General features: G+C 61.4%; 1 protein-coding gene across 1 annotated transcript in view; it reads right to left on the bottom strand.

Moving 5' to 3' along the window:
* Window positions 1-12,514: 12,514 nt before the first annotated feature.
* Window positions 12,515-16,242, bottom strand: part of CFAP46 (cilia and flagella associated protein 46) — a gene marked incomplete at both ends in the record, with an annotated part of 88,495 nt that continues 84,767 nt past the window's right edge. The window contains 5 exons of the mRNA XM_079900302.1: window positions 12,515-12,639; window positions 13,406-13,486; window positions 13,585-13,721; window positions 14,360-14,441; window positions 15,709-15,821. Coding sequence (XP_079756428.1) covers window positions 12,515-12,639; window positions 13,406-13,486; window positions 13,585-13,721; window positions 14,360-14,441; window positions 15,709-15,821 — 538 coding nt within the window. The remainder of the gene's footprint in view (window positions 12,640-13,405; window positions 13,487-13,584; window positions 13,722-14,359; window positions 14,442-15,708; window positions 15,822-16,242) is intronic.

Raw genomic sequence — 16,242 nt, 5'->3', positions numbered from 1 at the left:
CCTGTCTGATGGGCAGCCTCGGGGTTCAGGCGCCTGGCCTCTGCACCGGGGGTGGCACTGGCCATACTCCCACGGCTGCCGGAGTCCCGCGTGCCTGGTCCTCCTTCCTCCTCCTTCTTCTCCTTCCAGGGTCCCTCCCCCAGGTCTGCTACCCTCCACTCATCTCGCATTCGCCACGTGAATGTCCAACAGGCATCAAGGCTGTGCTGCCTCTTCCCTTCCAGGTGTCCTGCAGGGTCCCTGGTGCAGGACAGGCTCCAACCCACCAGGGGCCCAGGCTGCTAAGAGCTTGAGTGAAGGAATGGCTGGATGAATAACTCCCTGGCAGAGAGGATTTGGGGCTGAAGAGGGAAACGTCCGTGTGGGTCTGGTCCAGGCCAAAGGCGCGGGCGGACCTGCCCCCCAGGCCCGCCTGGCCCCAGCTCTTGGGCACCTTTCCTGGGGTCACCGTTTTGCTCTGCTTTCCTGCTTCTGGGTGGCGCCTGGCTCTGGGTTGGAGAGTGTGGCCACCATCCCCTCAGCCACACCCAAGCTGGGCCTGGCGAGGGCTCTGGCCCCCTCTCCACACCCGGGAGCGGGGCCACCACTCCCTCCGGCTGCGGAGGGCCGGGCTGGGGCGTGCGCCCCCAGATGTTCTCACCCGAGCTGGAAAGCGTCCCCCAGCCCATGGCTGTGGAAACGGGAGCCAGGCGAGGGGCCCGGGAGGAGGTGGCCTCTGCCCTGACGGCAGGTGGCAGGCACCTGGCGCCTCGGAAGCACTCTCCTGGGGTCCCAAGACTCTTGTCTCCCTCAGGAAAGGACAAACAGCGGCAGCTGTGCATCCGCCCCCGAGCTCAGCCCTGGGGCCCCGCGGCACCAGGTGCGCTGTCGTGGGCAATGAGCTCTCTCCCGAGGCTGCTCTCCCGGGGGTCTGACCGCGTGCCAAACGCGCTAATTGGCCGCCAGGTACACGATCTGTGTTAGGCGGTCTGCTCCAGCGCCTGTGCTGTGCTCCCAGGATGGGCTCGGACAGCACTGGCCAAGGAGACGCTTCCGGAAGGGCTCCTGGCTACACTCCAGGCCGCTCCGGCCCCAGGGTGGGGCTTCCTGGTGGGTGAGGGATCCAGCTGTGCCGTGGCCAGTGCCCTCCCATCACCCCCCCACCCCGCCGTGCGGGGCCTGGGCTTGGGCCTCGACGTCTTTGTCCTCGTACCCCCAGGTCTTTATTAAGTGCCTTTCATGGCGGAGAGGGGCAGACGGCAGGCAGATTAATAACCGAGCCTGACAGACGCAGGGCAGCATTGCTGACACGGCGACCCCTGCACTGCTGCTGAGGGCGCTTGCGGCTACCTGGGGGAGGGGCAGCTTCCCTGGAGACCCGCCCAGGAAGTGGGGTTCAATCTTCAGGGGAGGAGCTGCCTATGATGGGAACCAATTTGCACTTTTAAAGGGCCACTGGGTGGCGGATGGAGGGCTGGACCCGGCGGGGTTTCAGGTAAGAGTGATGGGGTCCCCTCCCCGTTCCCGGGGAGGGGCCGGCACACAGGGGGCCTTGGTCTAAGGAAAGCCTTACAGCCGGTGCACAGGTCAGGGCTACTGTTTGCCCTGACTGGGCAGCCTGTCCTGTAGGCTCCTGTACACGAGGAACAGCCAGGCTGTGAATAACGCCCCTGACTTTGAGGCAAAGAACACCCCTGGCAACACACGAGGGGCTCCGGCTCCCAGCCCAGGCTGCCCGCTGCCCGGGCAGTGCATCCGGCAGGGCTGGGGAGGGGAGTGAACTGGGCCCGGGAGCTGGTCCGGCACATGACCCCCAAAGGCTCAGAGGCTGTGTGCGGCTGCCCGGCCACTAAACCCCTCTGCCACGGGGGTAGGGGGTACGGGCACCCCCAGGCGCTGGTGGCCTGTGGCATCAGTATGTGGCTTGGTCTGCAGGGGCCCAGTGAGCTGCCTCTTCCTACAAAGGGCCCAGGAGAGGTTGTTCAGCTAAGGAAGTTAATCCATCCTGCCCGGCCCAGGGGACTGGCTCTGCTTCTCCTGGGAAGACCCCACTCTCTCTCCTGATGACCAGCTGATGACCAGCTTGGCCATGCGATCGCTGTGGCCGGGGAAAGGTGGGCAGGACAGACGCCAGCCCAAGTGGAATCTTAGGATCCCTCGTGTCCACCAGTTTCCTCGCTCTTTGTCTCAGCATGAGAATGGCGTGTCCCAGACCTGCCCCGGGTGGGAAGAGCGAGATCTGGTGGTGCGGGTGTTTCTTATACAGCGGAAGCTGGCTAATATATGAGCAGAGGGTAACAAGGGGCTCTTTCCAGACCCCCAAGTGAGGAGGACAATTTATGCTTTGAAGTCTCTAGTTGGGACAAGCGTTTATTTGGGTGACACTGGAGGGATCCTCGTGGTTTCCTCACTGTCACTTTACCTGGTTTATGGGGCAGACAAGGAGTGTGTCCCAGTGCCCGTCTCCAGGTCGTGCACGGAGACTTGAGGGGCAGAGACTGAATGCAAGCCGCTGCCCTCCAGTGGCAGGGACAAGCTGGCGGGAAAGGCCTCTGGGCACTTACTCAGGGTCCTGGGACAAGGAGGGGCCTAGGGACTCCCAGAGGCTCCCTGAGGAAGGGACGGAGAGCTGAGCCTCCGGGAGGGTAGGAATTGAGGCTGGTTTCTCCTGCTCTCAAGGGAAGACTTACAAACCCAGGAGAGAGGCCCGCACGGGCAGGCCGGACCCCAGCCACCACACGGCTGTCCTCACAGGTCTCTGGGAGCCCACGTGGCGGCCTCACCTGACACCCTGGGATTTCCACCCCTGGAAAGACCCCAGGAAGCCCCCAAGGGAGCAGTAGGCAGGGGCTGGAAACATCCAGCTGCCTAAAGAGACGGAGGCCAGGGCAGAGGGCAGATGTCACCGAAGGGGACTTGGGCCAGACCACGGAGGCCAAGCCCTGCATCCCTGCCCGGCCCAAAGGCAGAAGGCAGGCGGCTGCCGGGTCCCCGACTCAGTCTGTGTGCGGTGTCCCTGCGGCTCCCCCTAGAGGCACAAATGTGAGGATGGATATTCCCCAAGGCCCCGCCCCAGAGGGTCGCCAAGATTTCCCCTGCAGCCCCTGCCCTGCCACCCGAGGGCCAAGGGAGAGCCTCCACCCAGCCTGGGCCTGGACATTCAGGGGCCTCTGGGCACACGGGGTGGGGGGTCTTGGGCACATAGAGGGGAGTCCCGGGCACACAGGGGTGCGGACTGGGACTCCATGTGCTTTGTGGGCTCCAGCCATGGTGCAGACCGACTGACTGCAGAGTTTGGATTGTGGTTCCACCAGCGGGAGCCCTTGCTGGCCCCAGGCCGGGGCCGCATTCTTGACATCTCTGGAGAGATGACCGCTGTCAGAGATTTGGGTGGAGAGAAATTGCATTTTCAAACAAAACTTTTTTTCTGGTTATGGTGACAGACACCAGGTGTGAAACATCGAACACAATGAAGAAAGTAACTGCCGCGTCTCAGCCCTCAGCCCCAGGTGGCGGTGTGGCCAGCGTCCTTTCCACCTCTGTCCACTCACCCTCCTTCACTCGTTCATACGACTGCTGAGTGAGCACCTGCCGGGGGGAAGACACTGCCCCAGGCCCCGGGGACAGCGACCCCCAAGGACAGAACGCACAAAAGACCCCGCATGTGGGAGGTCTCACTCTCTATAAGATCCGCCCCCCACAGAACTAACACACACGCTCACACACACACACTCCTGTCTGTGCGCCTTTTCCCACGGGGCCTGTGTCACGGCATCTTCATAGAACCGCTGTTCAGGGCCCGGAATTGCTCAGTCCTGCAGACCAGGTTTGTGGGTGTCCCGTAACGGGTGTCATCTTCGGCAGTTATACTGGGAAGACCACGGGGTACACATGCAAAACCTCTGATATCCTTGTTAGGACAAATTGCTGCAGGCCCCTGACCGGACCCGGAGGTTTCCGTGTTAATCCTGCTGGTGTGTGGCGCTGCGGCAGGTGTCTTCGGCCTTCGTGATCTCACTTTGTCTTGCTTTCCTTCTCGCCTGCGGCTCCCCCGTTTCTCATCCTTTGTCACCCGGTCTGCTTTTTAGTCTCCTTTGGCTGGGGCACAACGTGGGGACCCAGGAGCTCCCCCGGGAGTCCTGGGCCGTCCAGGCGAGGAAGGTAGGGCTGTCCCTGCCGGACAAACAGTTTGTGGCTGACGTACAGACACCTGTGAGCAGAAACCGTGGGCCAGACAGTAAAACCTCTGTCATCTCGAGACAAAGCTACAGTTGACAACAGTGGAAGCTACAAGCTGTTCTGAAGACAAACCTGGCGCCAAAATCCTTAAAAATGACAGAAATGCACAAAGAAGCAAAAAGAGACGCAGTTGTGGTCATGAACTTTAACTCACCTTCCCCATCCATGAAGGCCCAAGTCAGCTGCGGGACGGGAAGGATAAACGATCAATGCTGGGGTCTAATAAATGTATCCAGTTCTCCGTCCTGAAGGTGGAGGCATGACAGAGTTACGTGAGTTGACCATACATTACTCACAAAGAAGATATCAATAGTTTCACCAAAATAAACAGACTGCTTGTATCCTGGGAGCACAGTAACCCGGGGTGCGGCCGTGTATGAAGTGCGAGACGCCCACGAAGACATGCAAAGTGGGGGGACCCCGCTATGACAGCACTTCTAATATACTAACACTTTGGGAAAATCTGCGTGTCATTTCATCATTAAATATATGGACACTTACCCAGAGAAAAGTCCTGGAAGTACCCGTGGCACCAAACCCTGCCCTGGGGAGGAGCCTGGGGAGGAGGGGCGGGGCTTGGAGTGGAAGGGGCGGGCAGATCTTGCCTTCCTTCCTATAGCCTCTGCTAAGCTCTTCGGTTTTTTCTATGAGCAGGGATTACTTTTATTTATTTATTTATTTTTGCGGTACGCGGGCCTCTCACTTTTGCGGCCTCTCCCGTTGCGGAGCACAGGCTCCGGACACGCAGGCTCAGCGGCCATGGCTCACGGGCCCAGCCGCTCCGCGGCATGTGGGATCTTCCCGGACCGGGGCACGAACCCGTGTCCCCTGCATCGGCAGGCGGACCCCCAACCACTGCGCCACCAGGGAAGCCCAGGGATTACTTTTATTAATAAGAACAACAAAGGCCCACATTCCTGGGAACTGAGTGGCCGTTGGTCATGACTGATGAGGCCGGGCTGGGGTCCGGGAAGACCTGCGTTTGTTTGAGCTCGAGGACCATTTTCTCCGGCCGAAGTGAGTTCGGAACAGCCTGCCCTGTTGATTGTGGGTCTGTCGGCAAAACCAGCAACGCAGCAGGAGGATGGCCGAGCCCGCGGGGCCGGGCGGCAGCGGGGTCAGCGGGCCGAGGGTTGTGGCCGGTCAGGCACTGCCCGAAGCAGGCCGTGGGGCGAGGTGGTCCTGGCCACGGGGTGGCCGTGACGCCCCCGTCCCCTGAGCACGTCCCCCCTGACTGGTTCCTAAGTGCACCACGAGCTTGCTGGGCCGCAGCCTCGGGCTTATCCGCGAGCCGACCTCGTCCGCTCGTGGCCCTGGCTTTCACGAGCCTCCACCGCGGACTGCACCCCGCGGGACCTTCACCGCGAGGCCATCCCTGTGCCTGCGTGGGAGCTGTCGTGAGTGCGAGGACTTTGGGGCTGGTCCCCGCAGCAGCGCGGCCTCCTCGGGGCCGCCCTGCGCTGGGAGAGGCCTGTGCCGCGAGGACCCCACCAGCCAGCGGCCGAGCTCCTTGCCGGGAGCGCACCGACGTGCGCGTGCCTGCGAGCTGCCTCACCCCGGACTGCTAGAGGGGCCGGCTGCAGGCGGAGCCCGGCGGGGCGACGGACACGCAGTGGTGGTCAGCGAGGGCAGGAGGACTGCGCGGGGGTGGAGGGGGGCTGGAGGGCAGGGCAGGGGCCACACAGGAGGCGGACGGCCCCCGTCAGGATGCGAGCCCTCCCGGCCCTGCCTGGAACAAGCTTCCATCAGGACCAGGCGGCTCTCCTCCGACTGATCTGAGCTCTGCGTCTGGGCAAAATCGTTTGTTTTTGTCTTAATTTCTCATTAAACCGGTTCCAGAGCCAGCGGATCAGGTGCTGATTCTGTAGCTTTGTAACACTGGCGCTGCAGCTGGGCAGACGGAATCAGCCAGGATGCCTGGGTGGTCAGGATGCGTGGATGCTTGGGGCCGTGAGAGCTCTGATGCTTGGACGTTGGCCCCAGGACAGCAGAGGCTGCAGGTAAATCTTCTTTCCACTTTCTACTCAAATGCTAAGATTTAGGCTCTAAGGGTGATGTCTCTGCTCAGTTTTCAGGGAAATCCAAAATCATGTCTTGTGAGCAGTGGATCGGAGGAAAGGGCTCGGGGGGCAACAGGCAGCCCGGGGTGAGAGCCTTGTGGACGGCGGCCTGGGCCAGGATTCCGGCTCCTCAGCGGATGGCTGCACCTGTGGCCACAGCTGGCTCTCTGTCCACACTTGTCCTGGCTCCTGAAACCTGTCCCCATCGCCTGTCACTGCCCTGTCGTTCCTCAGGGGTCAGGTGTGACGGGTTACATCGCAACCCGAGGAGGCTGTCCGTGTCGGTGGCGTCCACGCAGACAGTGTCGTGACACGGTCCCCAGAGGCAGAGGCCAAACACTGTCCTTCTCGCTCGGCTCTCCCTGCCTCCGCGCCGCATCTCCCCGCCTCACTGTCCCAGCCCCCGTATCCAGTATTCCCAGCCTCCCCCCGCAGCCTCTCCTCAGAGCCTGGGCCCGTCCAGGCACAGCTGCCCCTCCTGCAGAGGCCAGAGTCTCCCCCGTGGGGAGGGCCTGCGCAGGCCCAGCAGACCCCTGATCTCGGGGCAGAGGGGGCAGAGGGGGCCTCTACCTCATTATCCCGTTGCCATCTCTCACCTCGTGTCACAAAGAATTAAAATCTATAAGAAGAAAATTTAAGAGCTCCCATCAGCTCCTTCCCGGCCATTAGCCAACCGCACGGGGGTATTAATCTCCTCATCTCCCTTTGGTCTCAATGAATTGTGATAAAAATGTCAAACAATTAGATTATATTGGCCGAGAGAGCCGTGTGATTGATTGGCAAGGCAGGGCGCATCCCTTGGATCACCCTGACCAAGGGGCGGGCTGCACGCTGCAGCACATCCCCCGGGACCCCCTCCGAGTCTGCGTGGGCACCCGGTCCATCTGAGGTCAGCGTTGGTGCAGTGAGCAGGGCTGTCCCCAGGGACACCTGCTGCTGGGCGAGGGGGCCTTGGGGACCAGAGTGATGCTGAGGGGAGGGGAGGGGCAGGCAGCACCCGCACAGGACAGACCCCTGGAGGCGGGGGTCACAGGCCCCTCCCAGAGTCTGCCCCACGGAAGCGCTCTACACAGAAGGGCTGGCCCGTGGAGAAGCCCCGGGGTCTGCAGTCAGGCCCGAGCCGGGAGGGAGCTTGCAGGCGTCACTTCCCAGGAACCACGCCGCCGCCTTCTTTTTAAGGGTGGAGACGTATTGAAAATTGATTTCTCTGCTGGAAACGGGATAATTAAACTGGTTGTTTCTATCTCCATCATCGTCATAATAAAATGAGAGGACAGTGGGCTGTGCACGGCATGAAGTAATACTGTATGTCTTAATGCAAGGGAACATTAATTGAATACAGATGGCCTTTCTTGAAGCGGCTGGGTTATATTTCAGAGATATGGGATAATGATGCCAGTTAATCATTTTTACAAGATATAAAATTACTGGCTCCTCCAGGACGATCATTAAGGAAAACAATTGTTCACAGTAATTGAAAATAGAGTTTTAATTATTTAATATAGAAATTAAACTATTAGAGACCAGCGTTGAATGAGGGAACTTAATAGAAATTTATATACAAGCGCCTATGAACATTTTAGCTTTATTAACCTGCCAATTTCTTAATCCAGATCAACCTGGAAGGGCTGCTTTAGCTGTGATTGTGAATTAACCGCTGGCAGAGGAGGGTGGGCCCGGGCTCCCCAGGCCCCAGGTGGATGGGGGAGCTGGCCGGAACCACAGGAAGCACAGGCTCCTGGGAAGCGTGGTGAGGGGCAGCCGTGCCCTCAGATGGGAATCCCGGGGTGGGGGGGGGGGCGGTCCAGGAGCTCAGAGAGCCCGTGCCTGGAGGTGTGAGCCCGGGGCCATGGCATACCAAGGCCAGGGTCTCCCACGCGGCGAAAGCAGTGGCCACGTCATGGAAGGTGGACCTTGGTCTGTGCTTGGTGATGCTGTTCCTCGGGATTCGATGAGGATGGAGGTGCAGACCCGGCCGGGAGCTGGGACCACCCACGAGGCAGGTCCTACAAGCATGAGCCCCCCACAGCCCGGCTGGCCCAGCTCCAGAGCCCACCGTCCCCGGGCCCCCAGCCCAGTCTGCTAATGCCCCCACTCACCCTCCGGTCCCCCCGCTTCCCCTCCAAGCCCGAAGGACCCTTGTCCCCGTGCATCAGATCTGTCGTGTTTGCAAGCAGCCTGTGTGAGGGTAGGAATGCTTTGAACGAGGTTTCTGATTAATATCTTGAAATGGGAAGTCCTTTACCATGTTGTGTGAAACCACCCAGGAGCTCACTGTGCAAAAACACAGAGAAAAATCCAGAAACCATCAGAACATGGGTTTCTGCCTTTGTGTGGCTCTGAGGGCTTTTCTCCCTTTAATCCCCCCCCCAATTTCCTACAATATAACATATTGTGAAAAGAAACTCCATATTTTAAAAATATGAAAATCACTATTTCCAAGACATAAATGCGGAAAACAAACTGAACTTTTAAGCAGGTGACTGACGAGCAGGAAGCGACCGGTCCGATTCGCCGGCTGCCGCGGGTGAGGGACCGACGCTGCCGCCGGGGACCCGGTGGGGGGGGCGGGGGCGGGGCCTGGACGCAGGCAGAGCGGCTGCGAGGACGATGCTGGTCCCCGCTCCTCCCCATCCGGCCCGCCCTGGGTGCTGCACTTTCCGGCGGAGGGGCTGGGGCTCCTGGGCGACCAGCTCAAGGCCGTGGAGCCCATCCGGATTCTGGAGCTCAGCTTGGACCAGAGCCGACTGCCGATGGGGAAGTCGGAGGCTGAGCGAGGGCAGTGGCGGGATCTCCCGGGGCCCCCGGCCCCCCGTGCCCCGTGCCAGGGCGCCCCGTCATCCACCTGCGTCCTTTCTGGAACGTTTAGAACTTGCAGATCTGGTCGTCCTTTCTCAAAGGGCTGAAGGGCTGTCCACCATTCAAATTACATTCTGTCTCCTATTATTACCAATAAATTCCAAGCGATCTTTCTTCTCCTTATAGTTTTTAGGGTTACGCAGTTCTTTCATGCTTGGATATATTACGGAATGCCACTTCTGTTATAGGAGCTAATTGATGCTGTGATTTGTTATGTCGCTGGGACATAATTCAGAAAGTTACTGTAGCGGCTTTGGTACACGGAACGGCACTCACCGTTGAACATTTCTCACAGGAGCAGATGCAGCACCAGGTGAAAAATGTGACGCTGCACAGATGAAATATTCCCAGAAGCTTTTATTCTTGTTGTTTGGGTGGCTGCCAACATCCTTCTAGAAGAAAGCTCGTATTTCCAACGCTGCTTGATTTGAATTTATTCCCTGGTCATTAGTTAGTGCTTTTAAAAAAAAAAAAACTGGAACAAGCATGTGTATATATTTGAAAAAAGGAAAAAAATCAAACACAAAGGAGGGGAACCACCACCTCCCAATCTAATCAAAGATGAGCTTTAAAAAAAATTTTATGGTGAATTAATTATAGAGTCACAGGAAGTTGCAGAAATAGCAAAGGCAGTGCAGCGCGTCCTACACAGCACACACTCCGCTGGGGAGTTGCCCCAGATAGCGGCAAACCAGGAGCCCAGGTTGGTGCTGCAATCCGGGCTGTGGACCCGGTTCTGTTTCCACCACTTCAACAGGCGTGTGTGTGTGTGTGTGTGTGTGTGTGTGTGTGTGTGTGTGTGTCAGTGTGTGGGAGGGGCTCTGTGAAATGTTAGCCCATGTAGAGATTTGTGTCACTGTCACAACCGAGGCACAGAACCTGGCTTTGCCCCAAGGCTCCAGTGGGCCTGTTCTCCAGCTCAGGTGTTCCGTCCTTTGAGGATGTTGTATAAACGATACCACAGGGCGTGATCTCATTGATGTCGGCTTCTCCACTCAGCACGACGCCCTTGAGGTCCGTCCAGCCCCTCGTGGGCATTCTAGCAAGTAAATGTGCTTAACTGTTAGAAGTGAAGGCATTTGGGTCGTTTCTAGTTTTTGCTCTGAGGGGATGGAGCTGCTATAAACGTTCATGCACGTGTTTGTGTGAACCTAAGTTCCCATTTCTCTGGGATAAATGCAGAGGCTGGGCCATACGCTAACTGCACCCACAGTTTATGAGAACCTGCCCAACTCTTTTCCGGAGAGTCTGCACCATTTTAGATTCCCAGGAGTGACGTATTGGGAGACCCAGTTTCTTTGCATCTTCCCCAGCATTTGGTGTTTGTCGCTCTCTTTCATTTTAGCTGTTTTAGTAGATATGGTAATGATATTTTATCTCGGTCTTAATTTGGGCCTTTCTTTTTTTTTTTTTACTATTTGGGCTGTTGTGTGTCTCGGCCCAGGAATCTCAGCACTGCTCACTCTGCGCCTAAGAGCAGGGAGGCCACGCTGCAGGGATGCAGTCTCGCCAGCTGGTGTCCAGGGCACGAGGTCAGGACGGAGCTCCGTGCCTGCTCACGTACCAGGGGAACCTTCCCCTGCTGTGCCACCTCCCACGTGTTCAGCTCCTGGGCCTCCCAGCCCAGACGGGGCGGTGACCAGGGTCAGTCAGCCTGGGACTTGGCATCCTCTGGCCACTGGGTGGCTTCTTCCATCTGCCACGTGGCCCCAGAGGTAGGCGAGGCAGGCAGCGGACTTGAGGCCTGGTTGGGGACATGACTTCTGTGTGGACACTGCACCTGTGCTCGGAGCCTGGCAGGACGGGCCCGGGAGCCCCAGGAACACCTGGGCGCCCTGGAGACGGCACCCGAGCAGCCCCGGGGCCAGCGGCCCAGACCGTGCACTCTGCGGCCTGGCCTCAGCGGATCTGGGGGGCTGCCTGCCAGGACCCATGCCAGAAGGGGCTCTGACCCTCCCCGGCCCCAGCCTGTGCGCCCTCTAATGGGCTGGCTCCACCCCAGAGAGGCCAGGAGTGGGCTCACCCTCGACCCTCAGCCACAGACCTGGAGGCTCTCGGGACGCAGGGTCCTGGCCAGTCTGCTGCCCACACGTGGGCCAGGCTGGCCTGGGCACGGTGTGAGGAGCTCTCCCGGTGACTGTGGCATCTGTCCTCCTATAGCCACCTTCAGCTCCAGCTGAGTGTCCACCTCTGGGGACAGTGGCCTCTCCCAGGGCTCACTTTGCCCAGAGCGGTGCCCACAGGTGGTGGCTGGACGTCCAGCTCTGGAGGAGCCTCTGCTGCACGTCCCGTAGTAGTGGGGGCTCTGAGATCAGGGATGGGGCCCCTCCCCACTCCTGTCTCTGGAAGCTGCAGTCACCCTGCAGCCCGTGACGCCCTCAGCCTCCTGGGCTCAGCCTCCGAGGCGCGCCCGCTCATCCCTTCGCTCTGCAAGCACCTGCTGGCCCCGCCACGGCCTGGCGCTGGACAGTGCCCCTCTCCAGGGATTCCCAGCCCGGTGGTTGGAGGTGACCACAGACTGTGACGCACCAGGAGTGGTCAGCGAGGAACAGGACAAACAGGGCGTCGCAGGCCCGCCCCCGCCTCCCCGAGGATTCCTGGCATGTTCACACGGCCATTTCTGGTCCCGTGATTCAGGGGAAATGAGGTCCTGGACCCAGTCTGCCCACTGGCTTTTCCCGCCTGCCCCCTGCCCGGGACGCCAGGGCTGGCAAGGGTAGTGCCGGCCACTCCACTGAGGGGCATTTGCAGCGGACGTCCCACCCCCTCACATCTCCTTGGCAAAGCCCCGTGGAACTGAGTGGGCGAGGTCCCGGGCTGGGACCCTGGGAGCCCTGAGGATACGGTCGCCTCTGCCGGGACGTGAGTCCCCACCCCGTGGAAAGCTCTGGGCAGGGAGGGGAGGCCTGGGGGCTCATTTCACACAGCCACTTCCTCTCTTTGAGTTTTGAGGTGCTGGGCAGTGCTGGCGTGTGCGTCGGCCGGGGGTGCAGAACCAGAGCTGGTCCCTGCTTCCAGGGGCACAGAAACACAGCTCGGAGGTGACGCAGCTGTTTACTAAAGCACTTCAACAGACTCTGCCTCCCAGCGATTCTGGTCTAGCAGCCGGGGCACAAGGGACCCGGGGGCCCAGGCCGCTGTGGGGTGGGCCTGGACGCATTCCTCCCCCAACCCGTGCTGCCGAGCCCCCCAAGATGCTCCCCTCCCGCCCACAGGGCCCTGGCTTCACCGTGGAGGGAGAAGCAGGCTGCTGCCCTGTGCAGAACGGGGGCCGGGCGGCAGCACAGCCTGGGAGGAGGCCACGGGCGGAGGGGCCGGGGACACCAGGGAGGGGGATGGCGGGTGGTGGGGACGGGCTGTGGGGAGGCGCGGCCCCATCACACGATGGCCTGGTGCGGCAGCCCGTAGAGGACCAGGTTGAGGGTGACGGGGAGCCGCTCCGAGCCCTGCGGCTGCGGCCGGAACAGCACCAGCCTGTCCTCCCAGGTCTGCAGAGCCTCATCTGTGGGGAGAGCAGGCGGGCTTGTGAAACACGGGGCTCACGGGGACAGGATGCCTGCGGCCCAACCAAGGCTCACGGCGCATGCGGGGAGCACAGCAGAGGTGAGGGTGCTGCTGGCCCTGCCGCTGGTCGCAGCCCGGACGGGGACGCCGGGCGCGGAGGCAGCAGCCAGAGGCCAGCGCTCGCCTACCCCTCACACCTTCACTCGCTCATCTGCGCGCTCGCTCCACGAGCTTTTGTTGTTCGGCAACTACCTCCCGGGCACCCGTGGACCATGTGAGTTTTGAATTTGAAGCCCCTTTCGCCTTGTATATTTGAAAATTTCATGATTTAAATGACCCTGGGATAAACCTTTCTTAGTTACGGTAGATTCTCCAATCAACGTATTGCTAAAGCTCAGACTCCCTCGCGCTCCATTTAAGGTTTTTACACCAGAATCCGCGTGTAAGGCCGCTGCCACACATGGACTTCAGGGCTCCATTTGCCTTGAAGGAGGAGTGGGCTCCCCGCCTCCCAGAGAACACACCAGGGCTTTTGGATTTGTGGGACTTGAGCTGTTTTGAAGATGAAGACGTGCCAGTGACCCATGTGTGTTTCCGTAAAGACATTCGAAGCCAGATCTCACTGTAGGCAGTGGCCTGTAGGAGGCTGAAGGTCTCTGTCAGGCAGGCTGACCTTCGGAGGCTGTGCAGAAACGGGAGAAGTGGGGGACCCCTGACCCTGCAGCCCGAGGGACGAGCAAGGAGGGAGGGCCGTTTCTAATCACCGTGGTGGACAGTTTCACCGGTTCCCCTCTTCTGAAGGAGGCGGGTCGTTCTCCCGATCGGCTTGCCAGCTGTCAACAGATCTGGAGAAGAAGCAGCCCTTCAGAGGGACCGTTAACAGCCCACAGGCTTCCGGGAGCCCCGCGGGGCTGCAGGACGGGCGGCTGCCGGCACGACTCACTTTCCCACAGGATGCTGGCCCGCGTCGCGTTGTCCCGCAGGACCGTCGGCCACTGGTTCGCCACAATGCTCCTGACCCCCACCAGACTCAGGAGGACGGCCGTCTCGACGGGCCCCTCCAAGGACAGTCGGGGTGCGCTGCAGGGGACCGAGCTCCTGGGGGCCGGGCCAGCACCAAAGGGCCCGGTCCGAGCCCTCCTCCACCCACAGCCCGAAGAGCGCCAAGTGTTGGACCGGGTATTTGGACTGACAGCTCTTAGGGTTCTCGAAAGAACCGAGAATTCCTCCCCCGCCCCCGCCCCCCACACAATTAAATACCATTTAACAAGAAAAGGCATTTCCGAGCCCTGCCAAGTCCCCCTGGGCGCTCCCAGTCATGCGGTGCGGGGCCAGGAGGGGAGCCCCGCCAGAGGGTGTCCTCTGCTCCGCCCGCCTGCAGCCCACAGAGGCCCTGGGTGGGGGGGTGACAGGTGACACGGGGAGCCCTGAAGCCAGGGTGTCCTCCCAGTTGCCAGCCATCGCTTCCTGGCCCAAACCCAGCTGCCTGAGGTTCCAGGCAGGCCTGTGGTCTGTGCCGGCGCCGTCCATCCACCCCCCCGCCCTGGGACTCTGCCAGGCAGGGTCTGGGGGCCGGATGACGGCACCCCAGCTGCCCAGGGGGTGCAAGGACAGTGCCCCAGGCGGACAGCCGTGGCTCATATGCCCCCCCAGGTCCCTCGTCAGCTGCCGGAGGCCAGGCTGCAGGCTTAAGCCCGAGCGGAGGGGACCCCGGGCACCTCTTGTTCTGCGAGGACTCCACGTGGCGCCGCGTGCTCTCGCAGGACCGCGCCAGGTCCAGCAGCACCACCATCTGGCACTCTGTGGTCACAGGAAGGGCGGCTCAGTGGCAGGGCACCCAGGGTGAGGGTGCCGTGCAGGCGGGGGTGTCACCCAGGGCGAGGAGGATAGCGGGAACTCGGCCTGACCCGACCGAGGCTCCGTCACCACTCGTCCCCGTCCTGGGTCGCGTGGGCTGCACGGGCAAGCCGGCCGTTATTTGCCTTGGCCGACCCACACCCTTCACGTCCTCCTTGGGTGACCGGGCTGGGCGAGGGAGGGAAGCCCACCCCGGGGCCTGCCACAGCTCTCCCTGCCTCGCAGAGGGGTCTTGGCTCCCAGAGGCCACCCATGAGGCACTCCGGCTTGCCAGGGGCTAGGCGTCGGTGGCCCTGGCCCCGTGTGCCCACTGAAACGGGGCCAGTGTCCAAAACGCAGCTCTTGGATGTGGGTGTGCGGAAAGCCCCACAGATGCTGAGGCCAAGCGTCAGGGGCCATCCCCAGAGGGGGCAGAGCCTCCAGCTGTGTGAGGACAGGCCTGGCTGGGAATGGCGGGGGCACCCAGCGATGCTGTCACCCCTACAGGCGCCTGGGAGCCTATGATTTCTTCAGTGTCACTCACCGCTCGTCTGAGAAGGTCTAGAATTCAAGTTTCAGAGAAGCCTGTTTCTACCTTCTCCTGGGGTAAGAACGTGCGGACCCCACCCATATCGGCAGGGCCTAGGGAGGAGATGGGGTGACGGGCTGGGTTCAGGTATCCCGACCACGGACAGTGTCCACCTGGGCCACACACCCCAAGGGTAGGGGCCTCTCTGAGGGGTCCCTGAAAAGGCCCCCACTCAACCGTGCACAGTGGCCAGCTACCCAGCAATCCCCTCAGGAGAAGGTCACCTGAGGGCAGGCCAGACGACACTCACGGGCACCCTGGGGGTGGGCTGGGTGGCGCAGGGGCCAGTGGACAGCGGGAGGGAAAGCGGGGCCAGAGCGCCTGCATCTCGAGTAGAACAGCTGGTGGGAAGGGGCTGCGACCCGCACTTTCCAGAAACGCCCACCCAGCCTTCCTGCGCTCTGAGGCCCAGCCCTGGAGGGGTGGCCCCCCAACGCCTGGCCCTGGCCAGGCCTCTCAGAGGAACGGAGGAGGGGCCCCCAACCCAGGCCCCGCTGTGCCTTCCTAAAGCGCCCCCCCAGCCCTCCATCAGAGCACAGGGGAGACACCTGATAAGACACAGGGGCTCCCTGCTCTGTCCCCGTGTGGATTCGACTTGTGCCGGCGGGTCTGGCAGAGAGGCGGGCTTTTGGGGGGTCTCACCTTCCAAGTTCATGGCGGCCAACCTTTCTACCAATATGTGGGACAGAAAGCTCTCCATCCCGTAGAAGAAAAAGCCTCCGCAGCTGCCCAGCAGCTGCTCCCACTCTGCCTGGCTGCCAAGGGAAGGAGAGAGACCCGGGGTGGGTGCCTGCGGGAGCCGCGGGCTAAGGACGCGATCCGGAGCAGACTGTCCCCGCGTTCCGTTCCACACCCTGCCCCCGGGGCGGTTACTCTGAAAAGCCGCAGAGGGTCTTCCGTCCGGCCAAGGAGCCCAGGTCCCTGCCCCAGAAGGCCCCGCCCCTCCTGGGCCCCGCCCCGACAGAGCCCCTCCCCTCCATCGCGCCCCGCCCTCTGGGGCCCCCGCCCCCTCCGCGAGGCCCCGCCTGGAGGGGCCCGGCCCTCGTGCAGGGGCGCACACGCGGCGGGGGCCCAGGTCCGCATCCAGGATCTGGGGATCTAGGCGCCTCCATGCACCAGAGGGAAGGGTCTGACAGGACAGAAGTGGGGGTCAGGGCAGGAGGGAGCCTCGGCGGG

The sequence above is a fragment of the Stenella coeruleoalba genome (genome assembly GCF_951394435.1).
Source record: "Stenella coeruleoalba genome assembly, chromosome: 16".
Taxonomy (NCBI): Eukaryota; Metazoa; Chordata; class Mammalia; order Artiodactyla; family Delphinidae; genus Stenella; species Stenella coeruleoalba.
The sequence above is the reverse complement of the archived record's forward strand: the minus strand, read 5'-3'. Positions and strand labels throughout refer to the sequence as shown.